Source organism: Chlorocebus sabaeus, chromosome 23 (assembly GCF_047675955.1).
Source record: "Chlorocebus sabaeus isolate Y175 chromosome 23, mChlSab1.0.hap1, whole genome shotgun sequence".
NCBI classification, from domain to species: Eukaryota; Metazoa; Chordata; class Mammalia; order Primates; family Cercopithecidae; genus Chlorocebus; species Chlorocebus sabaeus.
In genome coordinates this window covers 32,033,049-32,048,308 of record NC_132926.1, presented here as the reverse complement: position 1 = coordinate 32,048,308, position 15,260 = coordinate 32,033,049, and the positions used below count along the sequence as shown (strand labels likewise).

Sequence of the window (15,260 nt, the reverse complement as noted above, 5' to 3'; positions counted from 1 at the left end):
GCTGACTGCATTAATGCTGTTAGTTTAATGTGGACAGAGACATCCCGCGGCGTGACTGTTAGTTAGGATGAGTCAGCTTGGGGGAGTTTGTGCTTCCTGCTTGGTGTGGCCAGCCACATGCCAAGGTCCCCTGCCTTCTAGCCCAGAATGACAGGGGACTGGGCAGAACACCCCCAACTTTTAGCTGCCACTTGGCTCATCACAGCAGTACCAGTGCGGGGGTAGGAGGGATAGGGCTGTGGAGTGAAGAAGGCTTGTAGGGCAAGAGACTAAGAGGTCCTGTGAGATTCTTAGAGGAGCCATCCTGCTCCAAGGGGCCTGAGCTGAGTGTAGTCTGTGAGCATCTGCTGCTCTTGCTGCGCCTCTCGGAGAGGAAGAGCTCAACTCTTTGCCAGTCTGTCTAGCCCCAGGGAGCCTGGTTTTCTCAGTAGCAGTGTAGCTCCTGGGGACTTCATAGGTATAAAGTCAGTCCACTTCCATTAAGAGAAGAGTATTAGGAAAGGAGGTTCTACCAGTTGGCATAGCAAACACGAGGCCAACACCATGAGAACGGTAGGGGAGAGGGGGTGAGGGCTCAGCCCCCAGCCCCTGACTGGCAGTGATGGCCCACGCTCAGGGAGTGGGATCCTCTGACCTCCCCTGGATCCCTCACCTTCCCAAGTTTCAGCGCTGGGCCAAGCTGTTGAGTGAAATGACCGAAGGCAGAGTTTGTGTGTTCTCCCCACGTCACCCCGTCCGTGGAGAAGTTGAAGCTTGCAGGAGGGGAGAGTGGTGCTCCCTGTCGTCGGCTCCTCAGCAGAACTGATAGTTGTTGGGCTGCAGCAAGGGCTGGGCGATATCCCCTTGCTCGCAGCAGGCCAGGTGCTCACTAGAGCTCTCCTCCTCCAGCTCACTGCTGCTGCTGCCGCTACCGCTACCACCGCTTCTGCTGCTGCTTGGCAGATTGGTATAGTCCTGAGGGTGGGAGAGACCAGAGACTGTCAGTCCAGATCCATCAGGCCCAGCCCAACCTGCTTTACCAGCCACCCACCCCAAGCCTCACCCCACTCACCCGCTCTCTCCTGTCTTCTTGGGCTTGCTCCTGAAGGAGGGAGCAGATCTGCTGGAATGTGGGTCTGTGGGTGGGCTCCAAGGCCCAGCAGGCCTGCATGATGCTGTATCTGGAGATAGGACAGAGGATGCCCATGTGCAGCTCTCTAGGGTCCAGGGGTCATTAACACACACCCCTAGGGAGACCTACCCAGCAGAGGTCCCCAAACCCAGTCAAAAGTAAGTTTAGTATAAAACCTGTGCCACGTCCTTGGCATGCTTTACCATTTAATCCTCACAGTAACCCTTGCAGAAGGGTACTGTCATCACCCTCATTTTGACAGATGAGGCCCTTTTGGTATCCTCAGGGTCACTGTAATAACAGTCTCTTAAAAGTCCGGTTTAGGGACAGGTACAGTGGCTCATGCCTATAATCCCAACACTTTGGGAGGTTGATGCAGGAGGATTACATGAGGCTAGGAGTTCAAGACCAGCCTGGACAACATAATGAGATCCGAATCTCTACTAAAAATTTTTTTTAAATAGCTGGGCTTAGTGGTGCACACCTGTAGTCCCAGCTGCTTGGGAGGCTGAGGCCAAAGGATTGCTTGAGCCCTGAAGATCGAGGCTGCAGTGAGCTATGATCGTACACACCACTGCACTCCAGCCTGGGCTACGAGCAAGATGTCTCAAAAAAAAAAAAAAAAAAAAGAAAAAAAAAAAAAGAAAAAGTGGTCATTTCGGACCAGCCCTAGCAGACAGCTACTTCTCTGAGAACATCGCTCATACCTTGAACTCAGAAGGGGCTTGTGCCCACTGTGGGAGAGAGAAAGCCTGACCCTGGAACATTTTGGACAGGGAAAGATCAGGGCCACACGGCCTTCCACATCCCTTTCCAGCGAAAGCCTGGGGTGTCCTTTTCCCTCCCTGGGATCCCTTCACTTACATATTCTTTGGGGCAAATGCAGGCTGGGCCATTTGGTATCCATCCTTCACCAGTTTATAGAACTTGCTGTTCACCAGGATGCCAGGGTAGGGATTCAGCCCTGCAAAGGCCGAGATCAGGTAAGAGGCCATGCCCGTTGTCCTCTCCCTGTTCCCGCACACCCACACACATCTTAGACTGGGTTTGAGGGGTCCTACTTGACAACACTGCAACAGCAACTGCTCTTATCCACTGTGTGGCAGGCTTAGGCTTTAGGAACGTGCGAGCCTCCAGCCAGGCCTTATCACACCAAACAAGAATTCTTGCACAGGCTTTGGGATCAGTAAAACCAAAGCTTCAGTTGTGTATCGTTAAAGTGGGGACAGTCGGGTGGTTATGAGGGTGCTGGAGCAGGGTATTTAAGAACTGAGGACAAGTCCTTGTGCCTAGTCCTCAGGAAATGGGAGTTCTTTCTACTAGAGCCTAGTAGTAGAGAGCTGCATCTTCAAGGGTCTGTAGATTTCAGGCAAAGGAGGGAAACAGTGACAAAGGAGGGTAACAGGTAGCAGCAACTGAGCAGAGACAAATGAGGGAAGAGCCAGAAAGGAGCGCCTGTCAGGGGCAGGGGGTCTGCCCTGCCCTGCAGAAACCGCAATGCTGGGTTTGGAGACCCTTGCCCATTCCTGCACTCTCACAATCCTTGTGTCCTGGGCACCAAACATCTTTGTCCACCAGTGGGGCAACCAGAGGAGCCAGCCCCAGGCTCTACCTGGAGTGGGCCCAGTGGCTCACCAAGTGAGAAGATCTCCCAGAGGAGGATGCCATAGGACCAGACGTCGCTCTGAACCGTGTAGACACAGTCAAAGATGCTCTCTGGGGCCATCCACTTCACAGGCAGGCGGGCCTGGGATAACAGTCCCCAGTTATTTTGGGCCCTGACTCTTCACCCCCTCCTCAGCCCGGCCCAAGCCCTCCCAGCACTTACATTGCCCTTGACGATGTAGTTGGAGTCATTCATGATGTCCCTAGCCAGCCCGAAGTCCCCAATCTTGGCCACATGCCCATTGGTCAACAGCACATTTCGCGCTGCCACATCCCGGTGGATGCACTGAGGGAAAGCACTGCAGGGTTAGTCTTGGGCCCTCTCCTACCTGAGCCTGAGGTGAGGAGGATGGCAGGGAGGGCCCCAGATGGCTTTGGGGTCCCTGTTGGAGTAGACATCAGTTTTGGTCCTTTACCATAAACCCTTGTCTATACCTTCTACCAGGGCCCAGGATCTAAGAACGTGTAGCGTGGTCTGATCATTTAATGCTTAGAAACCGCCATTACCCTGAGCAGCCATGGCCCTTCTCGCCCTTTGTCCTCTGACTGGTCCGCTCAGGCCCCAGAAGCAGAGGGCTTCTGTGCAGAGCAGTAGTCTCCAAACCCTACCATTATTTCTGATCATAGCAGCTGCTGTCTGCCAGGCCCTTCCCTAAACTCTGCACACACTGAACCCTTTTTTTCCCAAACATTGTTACACCCATTTTTATAGGTGTAGAAACAGGCACAGAATTTAAATAGTTGCTTAAAGTCACAGAGCAGGTGGCAGAGCCAGCAATCAAACCACTGACTCCCAAATCTGTTCTAAGGAAGATGGCAAGAGCTCCCATTCCCTGGCACTTCTTCCTAGGCTGAGTGCACTTTATACATTATCAAATATCCTCAAAATTCTATGAGGAAGCTTCCATTATCCCCACCAGACCATGTGCTTCATGAGCAGGGACAACTCTTGTCTTTTATACACTATTTAGCAAAAACAAATGAAAAAAGCCTGGTACCGGGCCAGGCGCGGTGGCTCATGCCTGTAATGCCAGCACTTTGGGAGGACGAGGCGGGCGGATCATGAGGTCAGGAGATCAAGGCCATCCTGGCTAACATGGTGAAACCCCATCTCTACTAAAAATACAAAAAAGTAGCCGGGCGTGGTAGCAGACGCTTGTAGTCCCGGCTACTCAGGAGGCTGAGGCAGGAGAGTGGCATGAACCTGGGAGGTGGAGGTTGCAGTGAGCCGAGATTGCGTCACTGCACTCCAGCCTGGGCAACAGAGCGAGACTCAGTCTCAAAAAAAAAAAAAAAAAGTCTGGTACCCTTTTTCATCTTCACACTGGGGACACAGGTGCCCAGCCCCGGAGCTCCAGCCCTGGACACAGCTTTCTCCCACTCACCCTTGCAGCTGCTGCCCAAATGACTCGCACTCTGTCTCCTCCCCTACCCCCCGCCCCCAAGCTCCCCTTTCCCCTTTCCTCCTCCCCATCGTCACTCATTCAGCCTCCCCAGAACACAGACCTGGGTGGCTACGAGCCAGGGCCAGGTTCCTACTCACATTCTTGGAAGCGAGGAAGGCCATGCCCTGGGCTACTTGGCTGGAGAAGTGAAGCAGGTCCCGGAGCTCCAGGGGCCGTCCATCCTCCTTGTCCAGGTCTAGGGTGGGAAGAGGCATCAGGGCAGCCCTGCCACACTCCCCACCCCTCACCCCAGCAGCCCCTTCTCCTTTTCCCTTATCAAGCAAATGGGGCCTGGCCCTGAGGCCTCCTCACCTTGCTCAGAGAAGGAGTCATTTGAAGAAGTAGAGACAGGTCTCATCTCCACATAGGTGTCCACACCCTGGCTGGAGAAGCCACTGTCCCTACGTAGGACAGAGGGTTGGAGGGCAGGGGTCAGTCCCCATCACTGCGCTGCTCAGCTCAGGCCTTGACCACCTGCCACCCCATGGTCAACTGGAACCTCCCTTTGTGTACACTCCATCTGAGTGAGCATTGGTCTCTGCTTGGCTGGCCCGGGTGAGGGAGCTTACAACCCATTCTGGTTTGGGGCAGCTCTGCCTGTGAGAAAGTTCTTCACTGTTCCTAATGCCAGTCTGCCCCTGAGATTTTCCTCCTAGCCCTTGCTCTACCCTCAAGGGCCACAAAGAAGTTAGAATCTTCTTCCCCATAATAGCCCTACTAGAATCGGGGCATATCCCAGGGCCCCTTGAGTCCTCTCTAGACAGTGCCTCTCACCCCTGGCTTCACATTAAAATCACTTCGGGAGCTTTTAGGACGAGGCTAATTACTAATACTTCAGAAACTCTAGGGGCAAAACAGTCATTCACAGATTTAAATCTCCCCAGGGGATCACAAAAGTGCAGTCTAAGCTGAGGCCCACTGGTCTACGTCTAGAGTAGTGCTGCTTAAACACCAGTTCATGTGCAGGTAAATCACCCCAGGAATCTGCAATGCAGATTTCGAATCAGCAGGCCTGGGTGGGTGGGCCTGAGGTGGTGCACTTCCAGCAGTCCTCAAGAGATGCCTATGAGAGCACACGGGGTAGAGAATTTGAGAAGCACTACTGTAGATTGAAGCACTACTGCTCCTAACGTTCCAACCAGATAGGATTTCTCTCTCCCTCCTGTCCCCTCTGCACTAGGGATGTGTACCTTGACAATGTCCATATTCTAGTGTTCCCAGAAGGAGAAACCAATGTTTTATTTATAATCTGACCGTGGCAAAATCTTCCGCTCCCTTGTTGTAGAAACTATACTTCTGTTAACAGCCTGGGATCCTTTTACAGGCCATTTGCCTTTGAAATTACCCACTCTGGGAATACTTTCCCCATCTGCGTATTTGAAGACGGAAGCTAATACTTTCCTTTGGTGCTCATTTTGATCTGATCTTCAGAGGCCTAGTGTGTGCCACCCTCATAGAAGTGTCAGAGAATCAGAAGAGGAAGTGATGCTGCCAGGCCCCCATTTTTAGGACCCTGGGTGAAGACAGGGCCTCCTTCTCTTTTGCCTCCTGGGGCATGGCAGCTGACAGTATCTAGGATGAGGGCACAGTGTACACCCTTCTTGTTCTGATCCTGTCCTGGCCCCACAAGCCCCTGAGACAGAGACCTCCAGGACGGCAGTGTGGCTTGGGTGACTCCTGGACTGGAAGTCAAGAGAGCAGGATTTTAGTCCAGGCTCCGCCTCTGCCCCTGACTCATGTGTGACATGAATCTCCCCACTTCCTCTCTTTGGTTCCCCATGTGACTCTGTCTGTCGGATGGCTCTGTTCCGGATGGCTTCCAGGAATCACAGCACCACAGAACAACAGAGCCGGAAAGACCCTGAGAGGTTCAACACTGACAGCTTGGCTGGGGAAACAGGTCCAAGTGGGCCGGGGACCTGGCCACAATCATGCTGTTTTGTCTCCTGTCATCCAACAGTTAACACACCCTGTCCCCACTCCCCCATGGGAATGTGGGACACTGATATTGGCTGCTCCTAGGTGGAAGAGGTGCTCTGCATCGCCAGCACGGGCTATGGGCGAAAGAGGCGACTTCTCCCCACATCTGTCCATCTCTCTTTTTTTTTTTTGAGACGGAGTTTCATTCTTATTGCTCAGGCTGGAGTGCAATGGTGTGATCTTGGCTCACAGCAACCTCTGCCTCCCAGGGTTCAAGCGATTCTCCTGCCTCAGCCTCCTGAGTAGCTGGGATTACAGGCATGCGCCACCACGCCCGGCTAATTTTGTATTTTTAGTAGAGACAGGGTTTCACCATGTTGGTCAGGCTGGTCTCGAACTCCTGACCTCAGGTGATCCACCCACCTCGGCCTCCCAAAGTGCTGGGATTACAGGTGTGAGCCACCACACCCAGCCACATCTGCCCATCTCTTACTAGGGCTCCAGGCACAGATCTCGGTTATCTTTTACACACACTGGGTGGTGGTTTCATTAATGCATGTCTCCACCAGACTATGAGCTGCCCATCTTTGCCCTCCACACTCCTAGAACATGGTAGATGTTCAAATATTTGTTGAATGAAGGGGAAAAGGAGTAGAGAAACAGAGGTGCCCATAAAACCTGTGGGTGGCTACTTCCCATGACACAGGTGGCAGGTGAGGGCCGCATAGCCACCCAATCATTAGCCATCCAACCCTGAGCTGGCTTTGAAGACAGACTCGGGTCCCGCCCGCCTCCCAGACCTGGCCTTTTTCTTATCCTTTGCCAGGGGCTACCTGCGGACATATTTCTTCTCCAGGTGGATGTTCTTATAGTCAGCGCCTCCCTCGGGGTCCTGGCCAGGGCTCAGGCTGGGTCCCAGCATGGCCTCAGCCTTCCTTCGCAGAAAGTTGAGCAGGTCGCCATAGCAACAGTACTCCGTGATGACCAGTACAGGGCCTAAAGCAGCCAAGGGTGTGGGGTGAGGGAGGTGCTGACTGCTCCCCTGTGTGAACAGGAGCATGGGACTGGGGGCAGTGAGGCCACTGGACCGGGACTCAGCGCAGCTGACTTCTATCCCTGGCTCTGAGCAAGTTTCCCTGTGCCTCAGTAGTTCCATCTGTTTAAAACAGATGGCTTTGGCGGGGCGTGGTGGCTCATGCCTGTAATCCCAGCACTTTGGGAGGCCAAGGTGGGCGGATCACGAGGTCAGGAGATCAAGACCATCCTGGCTAACATGGTGAAACCCCATCTCTACAAAAATACAAAAATTAGCCAGGCGTGGTGGTGGGCGTCTGTAGTTCCAACTACTCAGGAGGCTGAGGCAGGAGAATCGCTTGAACCCGGGAGACAGAGGTTGCAGTGAGCCAAGATCACACCACTGCACTCCAGCCTGGGTAAGAGTAAGGCTTCGTCTCAAGAAAAAACAAACAACAACAACAAAAAAGGCCTTAAAAAAAAAATGTAGCCCAAGAATTATTTCTTCAGAGGAAAGCTGTGGCGGCTCAGTGTAGGTCAGAGCTGCTCTCAATGAAGAAGATGTGGGGCACTTGGAGTTCCAACAAAGCCTGGGGCACCTTTGTGGGCCCTGGGGAGAGTGTCCAAGCATCCTTGAATGGAGGCTTCATAAGAGGTAGACAGGGGGCTTCACTGCAGACCCACAGGATCCAGCTCCCTGGAAGCAGGGCCTAGGAGCTTGCACGTTCATCTCCTTCTCCAGGGGCTCTGATGTTCCCTATCAGTCTCTCTTTATGCCTTGAGCTGCCCGTGCAGCTCCTGACTAGTCCAGGAGGTGGGCCCAGGAGTTTAAGGGATGCTGTGACCAGGATCCCACTGGCACTTGGATCAGTAGGATCCTGAGAAGGAGAAGATGGAACAAGGTAGCCCTGGGGCCCTCAGATCCACCAGAGGCCCCAAGACCTTGGCTCCATGAGCCCCAAGGCCCTTACCTCCATGAGTGCAGGCTCCCAGAAGGTTGACAATGTTCTCATGCTGGCCCAGGTGGCTCATGATCTTCAGCTCAGACATGAGGGCCTCCTTCTCATCAGCATGGGCCGTGGCTGGGAGAAGGAACCACAGGTCCCACAGACGGGGAGAGGGCAGGACACAGAGCACCACACAGATACATGGGGACCAAATGCAAAGACCCAGGGGAGCAAGCAGGGCATACCCCGAGACCCGGAGTGGCCAGAAGCCAAAAGAAGAAGGAAAAATGCAGACACACAGATGGCAGAGAGAGAGAAGAGGGATGGGCCTGTCACTGAGCTGGTCTTCAGGTGACAGGAAGCCAAACTGTGGCCAAGCCACGGTCCTAGGTGACCTCTCTGCACCCGCAGCCTTTTTGGAACTCAGTCGGAAGCCCCTTCACAACTAAAGGGTGACCTAGACCTTCTTGGAGCCAGGAGTCAGAGGGCGCCTGGAGCTCACAAGAAAACTCAAGTCCTCACCCCTGAGCTCTGTCCCCCAGGCTTCAACAAGTTGAAATGTGGGCGATGCCTCTTGTGACACCAGGGCCAGTCCACCCCCAGCATCTACCACCCCCCATCCCTTCCCTCATCCCCTCCCATCACTCACACTTCAGCATCTTCACAGCCACCTTCAGGACAGCATCCTCCTTGCCTAGACCAAAGGCCGTGGCCTCCACCACCTTTCCAAAGGCGCCAGCTCCGAGGGTCTTACCTGCCACGCACACAGGTCCCTTAGGTCCCAGGGCACCAAAGGGCCTCTGTCCAAAGGCCCACAGGCCCCCTGCAACCCCCACAGGCCCTGTGATAGGAAGATGTGGGGTGCTGAGCTGCCGTCTCACCAAACTGCAGGTTGTTCCGGGGGAACTCCCACTTCTCATTGTAAGGCAGCTGCGTGGGGTCAATGAAAGTATAACTGTTGCCCTCATAGCTCTCAATGATCTTCCAGCGGACCTGGTACTTGGGCTTCTGCAGAAGAGGAAGGGAGCACATGGCAGTCGGGGCTGGCAGGCAGTTCGTGGACCTCATCTCCGACCCCTAGGAGCAGGGGTGTGGGCAGTCCCGAGGCACCCAGTGGGAGAAGGCAGGGCGAGGCCTGCTCTGGGCTGAGAGAGGACATGAGAGCATGTTCCTTCTTGACTCTGCCTTCTTGTGTGACCTTCCCTTCTCCAAGCCTCAGTTTCCCTATTTGTGTATTGAAGACCTTGGACAGGACAACCTCTGAGGGCCTTGATATCTCTGATAATCTGGTAATTCCTGAGCCAGGAGGGAGGGTGGGACTTGAGATCTTATCCATCCATTCATCTGTCCATCCATCTACCCACCCACCCTCTCATCCAAATATATATTTTTTTAAATTGTGGTAAAACATACATAAAATTTATCATCTCAACCATTTTTAAGTGTATGGTTCAGTAGTATTAAGTAAATTACATTTTACATTGTTGTACAACCAATTTCCAGAGCTCTTTTCATCTTGCAAAACTGAAACTGTTCCCATTAAAGAGCAACTCCCCTTTGCCTCCTCCAGCCCCTGGCAACCATGATTCTGCTTTCTGTCTCTGTGAATTGTACTGCTCTAGGCACTACATCTCAGTGGACTCACACAGCATGTGTCTGTTGGGATTGTCTTATTTCACCCAGCGTAATGTCTTCAGGGTTCATCCATGTTGCAGCATAGATCAGAATTCCCTTCCTTTTTAAGGCTGAATAATAGTAGCCCATCCACATACTTTCTTGAGTGTCTATTTGTGTCAGGCACCGCTGATTCAAAGTTGAACAGGACAAAGTCCCTGCCCCTCCATGGAGTTTGCATTCTAGTGGCTGAGAGAAGCATTAAACGCAAATAAATACATATGTAGGAAATTCTCAAGTGGTGCTATGAAGAAAATAAAGATAAGTCAGGGAAAGGCCCCTAAAGAGCCCGCCGTGTGACCATCAGAGGAAGAATTTTCCAGGAACTGTGCATGGAAATACTGTATGCTTGACATGGGAACGATCCTGGCAAGTTTGAGCTACAGGAAGGCAGCCATCATGACTTGAGGGAAGTAGGGGGGAAGGTTCCAGAAGCAGGAAGGTCTTGAGGGCTATGATAAGGTAAGTAGGTTCCCTTCTGGGATTTTTCTTTTCCAAGACAGGATCTCTGTCACCCAGGCTGGCATGCAGTGGGGCAGTCTTGGCTCACTGCAGCCTCGACCCCCGAGGTTCAAGCAATCCTCCCACCTCAGTCTCCCAAGCAGCCGGGACTACAAGCGTGTGGCACCACACCTGGCTAATTTGTGTGGAAATGGGGCTTTGTCGCAGCCTAGGCTGGTCTTGAACTCCTGAGCTCAAGCAGTTTGCCTGCCTCGGCCTCTCAAAGTGCTAGGATTATAGGCGTGAGCTACTACACCTGGCCAAGCAGCGAGAGACCACGAGAGTTTGACACAGGTGAGTCACCATCTGACTTTTTTGAGACAGGATCTTGCTCCTTCACCCATGCCGGAGTGCAGTGGCACGATCATAGCTCACTAAGCTCAAACTCCTGGACTCAAGCAATCCTTCTGCCTAGGCCTCTCAAAGGGCTGGGATTATAGGTGTGAGCCATCGCACCCAGCCTTGTCTTTACCTTGTTGAGAGAGAGAGAGAGAGAGAGACAGACAGACCCTGCCCACTAGATAGATTCGGGAGGACCAGGACGTTTGGAAAGACCCGATTTCCTTCCTTAGGCTCTCCATGCTGTTACCACCCAGCCAGGGGAGGCACAGCCCTAGGATGTGGGGAGGAGGAATGGCTGCCCCTGTTTCTTGCCTAGAGGGCAGCTACTGAGGGGGAGCACCATGTTAAGGGTTGCCCATGAGAAGTGCTGATGGAAGACCAAGTTGAGGGGGAAAGTGGAAGCTGGGCTGGGGCGGTAGAGGACACTGAGGCCTTGGGTCAGCAGAGCAACTCTTTCCGGCCAGGCCTTGGGGATGGGACCAGCTTGGCTGTGCCTGCAGCTGGGCTCCTTCCCTGGGCACCCGAGTTAGAAGCTTAAAGGAAGTGTGGGCCGGTGCTGGGGAGGAGGCTGGCCTTTAGCTGCGAGTCTTGGTTGAGAGAAAAGATTCCAGTCATGTCCTTTGCAGCAACATGGTGCAGCTGAAGGCCATTATCCTAAGCAAACTAACACAGGAACAGAAAACCTACATACCACATGTTCTCACTTATAAGTGGGGGCTAAATATTGAGTACACATGGGCATAAAGATGGCACCAACAGACACTGGGGCCTGCTAAAGCAGGGAGGGTGGGAGTAGGTGAGGGTTGGAAAACTATGGGTGCTATGCTCAGTACCAGGTGATGGCATTCATATCCCAAACCTCAGCATCACAAAACATACCCATGCAGCAAACCTGCACATCTGCCCCCTGAATCAAAAATAAAATGTTGACATTTTTAAAGAGAGAGACAGGGAGAAAGATTCCAGCTCACCATCGGGAAGAACTTCTAGCTGGTAGTTAGGGAGAAAAGACTGCAATTAGAAATGAGGAACTAACTTCCGGGCTCTGATTCAGGGGGGTGGACTACAGATGAGCTTCAGAGCCTCTGTGGTGTAGCTTGGGAGAGAGGCTGAAATGGGACACAGGGCGAAGAACTTCCCAAGCCTCCGAGGATCCAAATCCTGCACGTGGGCACCTTCCCAGCCCAAAAGACAGTCACAGGGTGAGGAGGGGATTCTTCAGCCTCTCCCGGCCACTTCCATCTCTAGGAGCCTCTGTGGCCAAGACTGTTTTTTCTCCTCACCACTTCTTGTTCCTCTGTCCCTCTGCAGCTGGGCTGAGTCAGCCCCTCCCTGCCCCCAGCTGGGCAGGGGGCACTGTTGAAAGGGAGGGGATCAAGGAGGAAGAGGTTTGGCTGGATTCTCAGATCTCTGAATCCTAGGCTCGTATTCCTGGAAGCAGACCAAGCTGCCTTCCGCCTGCCTCCAGAACACTCCTCTGCCCCTGCTGGGCCTGTAAACCTCCCAGGGCACCTGTGCCATCCCTGGAAAGGGTTCATGGGCATCTACCCAGAGGCAGCCTCTCTTCCAAAGAACTATGAGTGAGATCAAGAGGTGGGGATGGGCCAGGCTTCCTGAGAAGGGTGGACGTAAATTGTCATGATGGCAGCGAGTTCTTCCTGAGCTCTTCCTGGGAGTGGGGTGCTGGGCTAGATACTTGAAGCACATCACCCCATTGATCCCTTGCAATGGGCCTAAGCTCCCGACTTCCTCCCTTCCTTCCCACCAAAGGGGGCATGGAGACAAAGTCCCAGTCCCCTCCCCATCTAGGCCTGCTGGTTCTGGGTGGGTGGATGTTCTCCATCCCAGGAAGGTGGCGATCTGAACAATTCCCAGTGGAATCTTTGGGGACCCTCCTGTCCCTTCTCAGAGCTCAGTTCCAGCTCCCAGGATCGTAGTCCCTCCAGCGGCCTCCCTGGACCCTCGCTTCTCTGCTGCCTCAGCCATTTCCCTGTGTGCCTCCTCCTCCAGGGGAGCCTGCTGACTCCTGCCCTTTTCTCTTCCCCCACAGCCCCCCTTGTGGTCACTCCGGGGGACAGAAAGGTGATGACTCAGCCCTGAGGCAGAACAAACCCTCCCCACAGTCCACTTCTTTCCCCAGGCCTGGGCAATGAGGAGAGGCTGGGTTGAGTCCCCAGTGAAGGAGCAAGGCTCCAAACTTCATGGAGCAAGGCAGAGGAGGATGGGAGGGCAGGCACTGAGGCAGGGGCATGACCATCCTGACCCCTCAAAGTCTTATCCCACGGGTGGACACCTCAGCCTGGAGCTAAAGGGCCTGTGAATGGGTATAGGGGAGGAGGGTAGCTGCAAGTCTTCTCGAGGCCTTGCATGGGCTCCAGGGGCAGCTGAATTTCCTGGACAGGAAGTGTGGAGGTGACATGTTCCAAAAATGGTCCCGTAGAGAGAAGATAGAGTTCCTAAACCACAGCCAAGGGGGCTGGCCAGCCCAAGACAGAAAGGGCTGCAGGGGGCCCTAGGCCCTTCTCTGGAATCTCTGCATGGCTGTCCTGGCAGCTCTGTGGACACTGAGGCAGTTTTCAGTTCCATGTAAGGAAGAACTTTGCAGAAATTGGAGCTGCACAGAGAAGGAACGGGTGGCCCCAAGGGTGAGTAAGGTCCTGTCCCTGGAGGTGGGTGGGTTGGGCCAAGCAACTGCTTTGGGTATGTAGTCAAGGAGATGATGCCCAACCTCAGACCTCCCCGTCCCTTCCACCATCCCAAGATGCATGAGCTAACTCTGGTTCCCCAACGAACTTCCTCCTGGGACAAGAGTGTGCAGCTCCTATCACGGAGACTGCGTCCAGCACCCCACTCAGTCCTCTATGTGCATTGTGGTACGGAATCCCTCACAACAGGCTGTTAATGATCCTATTTTACAAATGGAGAAGAAACTTAGACACACCAACTTTCCCATCATCCCATAGCCAGAACTTGGCAGAGGCAGTATTTAGACCCAGATTCACTGAAGTCCAAGTTTCCGGTTCTTAAAGTAGACCACCAGTGGGCTCTCGGCTTGTCAGAGGAGGAGGGGCTGTTAAAGAGCACCCAGACCCATGGTACAAGAGGGGAAACTAAGGCCCAGAGAGGATAGCAAGTCAACTGAGGTTACATGGCAAAACAGTGTCAGAGCTGGACCTAGATCCCCAGGTCTTGACCCGGGATGCCCTCAGAGCAGCCTTCTCATGCTGGGTGCTGGCAGGAGTAGAGAGCCCGATCCATGTGCCCCTAGGGCTCCCCCCAACATCCCTCCCACCCTGCCCACTTCAAGCCTTCTTCTCACAAAAGCCCTAGGGAGGTGTGGGGAAGAAAAGGTAGCCAAGGGGACACAAGATGGGTCATTCAGCCCCTGATCACAGCACTCCCTTGTTCAAACCCACTGATGGCCTTGGACTGACAGGGTGGGGTCCAACCCTTCAGACCCCCAACCCCACCCTGGTCTTTCCCTTGCCTGCCCCTCTGCACACTCTGCCCCCTCCCCCAGAGATACCCTTTCCCTGAGTCTCATCTCCCCTGCTGCGTCCCTCATCCTCCAAACCCCGTCCCACCAATGCCAAGCCACCTCCTCCAGGCAGTCTCCCTTACCCACCAGCCGGAAAAGTGCCTCCACTTCTGACCTCCCACAGCCCTCTAGCCTGGTCCTCTCAGCTTCTGATCACATTGCACATGGTCTTTGTGTGGTCGGGCAGGCGGTGGAGGCCATGGGCTCTAGGGACAGAAGCCCCTGGGGCCCAGTGCCAATCATATCCCCCAGCCCCTTGGGGGCTTTCTTAACCTTGCTGAGCCTCAGCTTCCTGATGGGTAAGATACTGACTAGTATACTTCCTGCCTCCAGCTTCTTGTGAGGGTAAAAGAAGATGAGTCAATGTTTCATGTAATGATTGGGACATGCTTTGGAGTGAGTCCCCCACTCAGGGTTAAAAACCAGACTCTGCCTTTGACCAGCTGTAGACAAGGGTAACTGTCCCAACCTCTCAGAACCTCAGTTTACAATTCTGTAAAATGGGCTAATGCTAGCTGCATACAATGGTTGCTGAGGGCATTAAATGAGATGGCGCAGGTCACATGCTACAGAAAAACACCCCTCAAATCACTATCATATACTGAGCAGGCAGTGACAGGGAACATACTACCTGTGCAACATGCACTAAATGGCAGCTTCGACTAATAGAACAGTAACATGAAATAATGAAGAGGATGGCCACAGGCTCTCGCCTTCACTAGACCATGTGCTACTTAGGGCAGGGCTCAGACCTGGCCCAGGGGACACCACCCTTGTATGTCCATTTCCTCTGTCCCATGCTGGGTGCCAGGACACCCCGGGGCTGAGAGAGAATCCCAGGTCTAGGCTGCCCCGGAATGCCGTTCCTCTCCTCATAGCCTCTCCTCACTCTATAATCCATGCCCTTGCTTTCATGCCTTTTTGTTTTGGTTTTTGAGCTGGGATCTGGCTGTATCACCCAGGCTGGTCCCTAACTCCTGGCCTCAAGCGATCCCCCTGCCTCAACCTCCCAAGTAGCTGGGATTACAGGTGTGCCCTTGCTTTCATGGCTATTTGATTAGCACCTGTCTCTCGCACTAGACAGTAAACACTATGAAGGCAGA

The 15,260-nt window shown here is 53.6% G+C and overlaps 1 protein-coding gene across 2 annotated transcripts in view; it reads right to left on the bottom strand.

Moving 5' to 3' along the window:
- Positions 1-6: 6 nt before the first annotated feature.
- Positions 7-15,260, bottom strand: part of CSF1R (colony stimulating factor 1 receptor) — a 60,235-nt gene continuing 44,981 nt past the window's right edge. For both annotated transcript variants that reach the window (XM_008014968.3, XM_073010587.1), the window contains 11 exons: positions 8,984-9,110; positions 8,752-8,856; positions 8,127-8,237; positions 6,975-7,137; positions 4,534-4,622; positions 4,320-4,417; positions 2,940-3,062; positions 2,747-2,858; positions 1,976-2,075; positions 1,052-1,160; positions 7-954 (listed from right to left, as the gene is read on the bottom strand). In XM_008014968.3, coding sequence (XP_008013159.3) covers positions 793-954; positions 1,052-1,160; positions 1,976-2,075; positions 2,747-2,858; positions 2,940-3,062; positions 4,320-4,417; positions 4,534-4,622; positions 6,975-7,137; positions 8,127-8,237; positions 8,752-8,856; positions 8,984-9,110 — 1,299 coding nt within the window. In that variant the 3' untranslated portion in view covers positions 7-792. The remainder of the gene's footprint in view (positions 955-1,051; positions 1,161-1,975; positions 2,076-2,746; positions 2,859-2,939; positions 3,063-4,319; positions 4,418-4,533; positions 4,623-6,974; positions 7,138-8,126; positions 8,238-8,751; positions 8,857-8,983; positions 9,111-15,260) is intronic.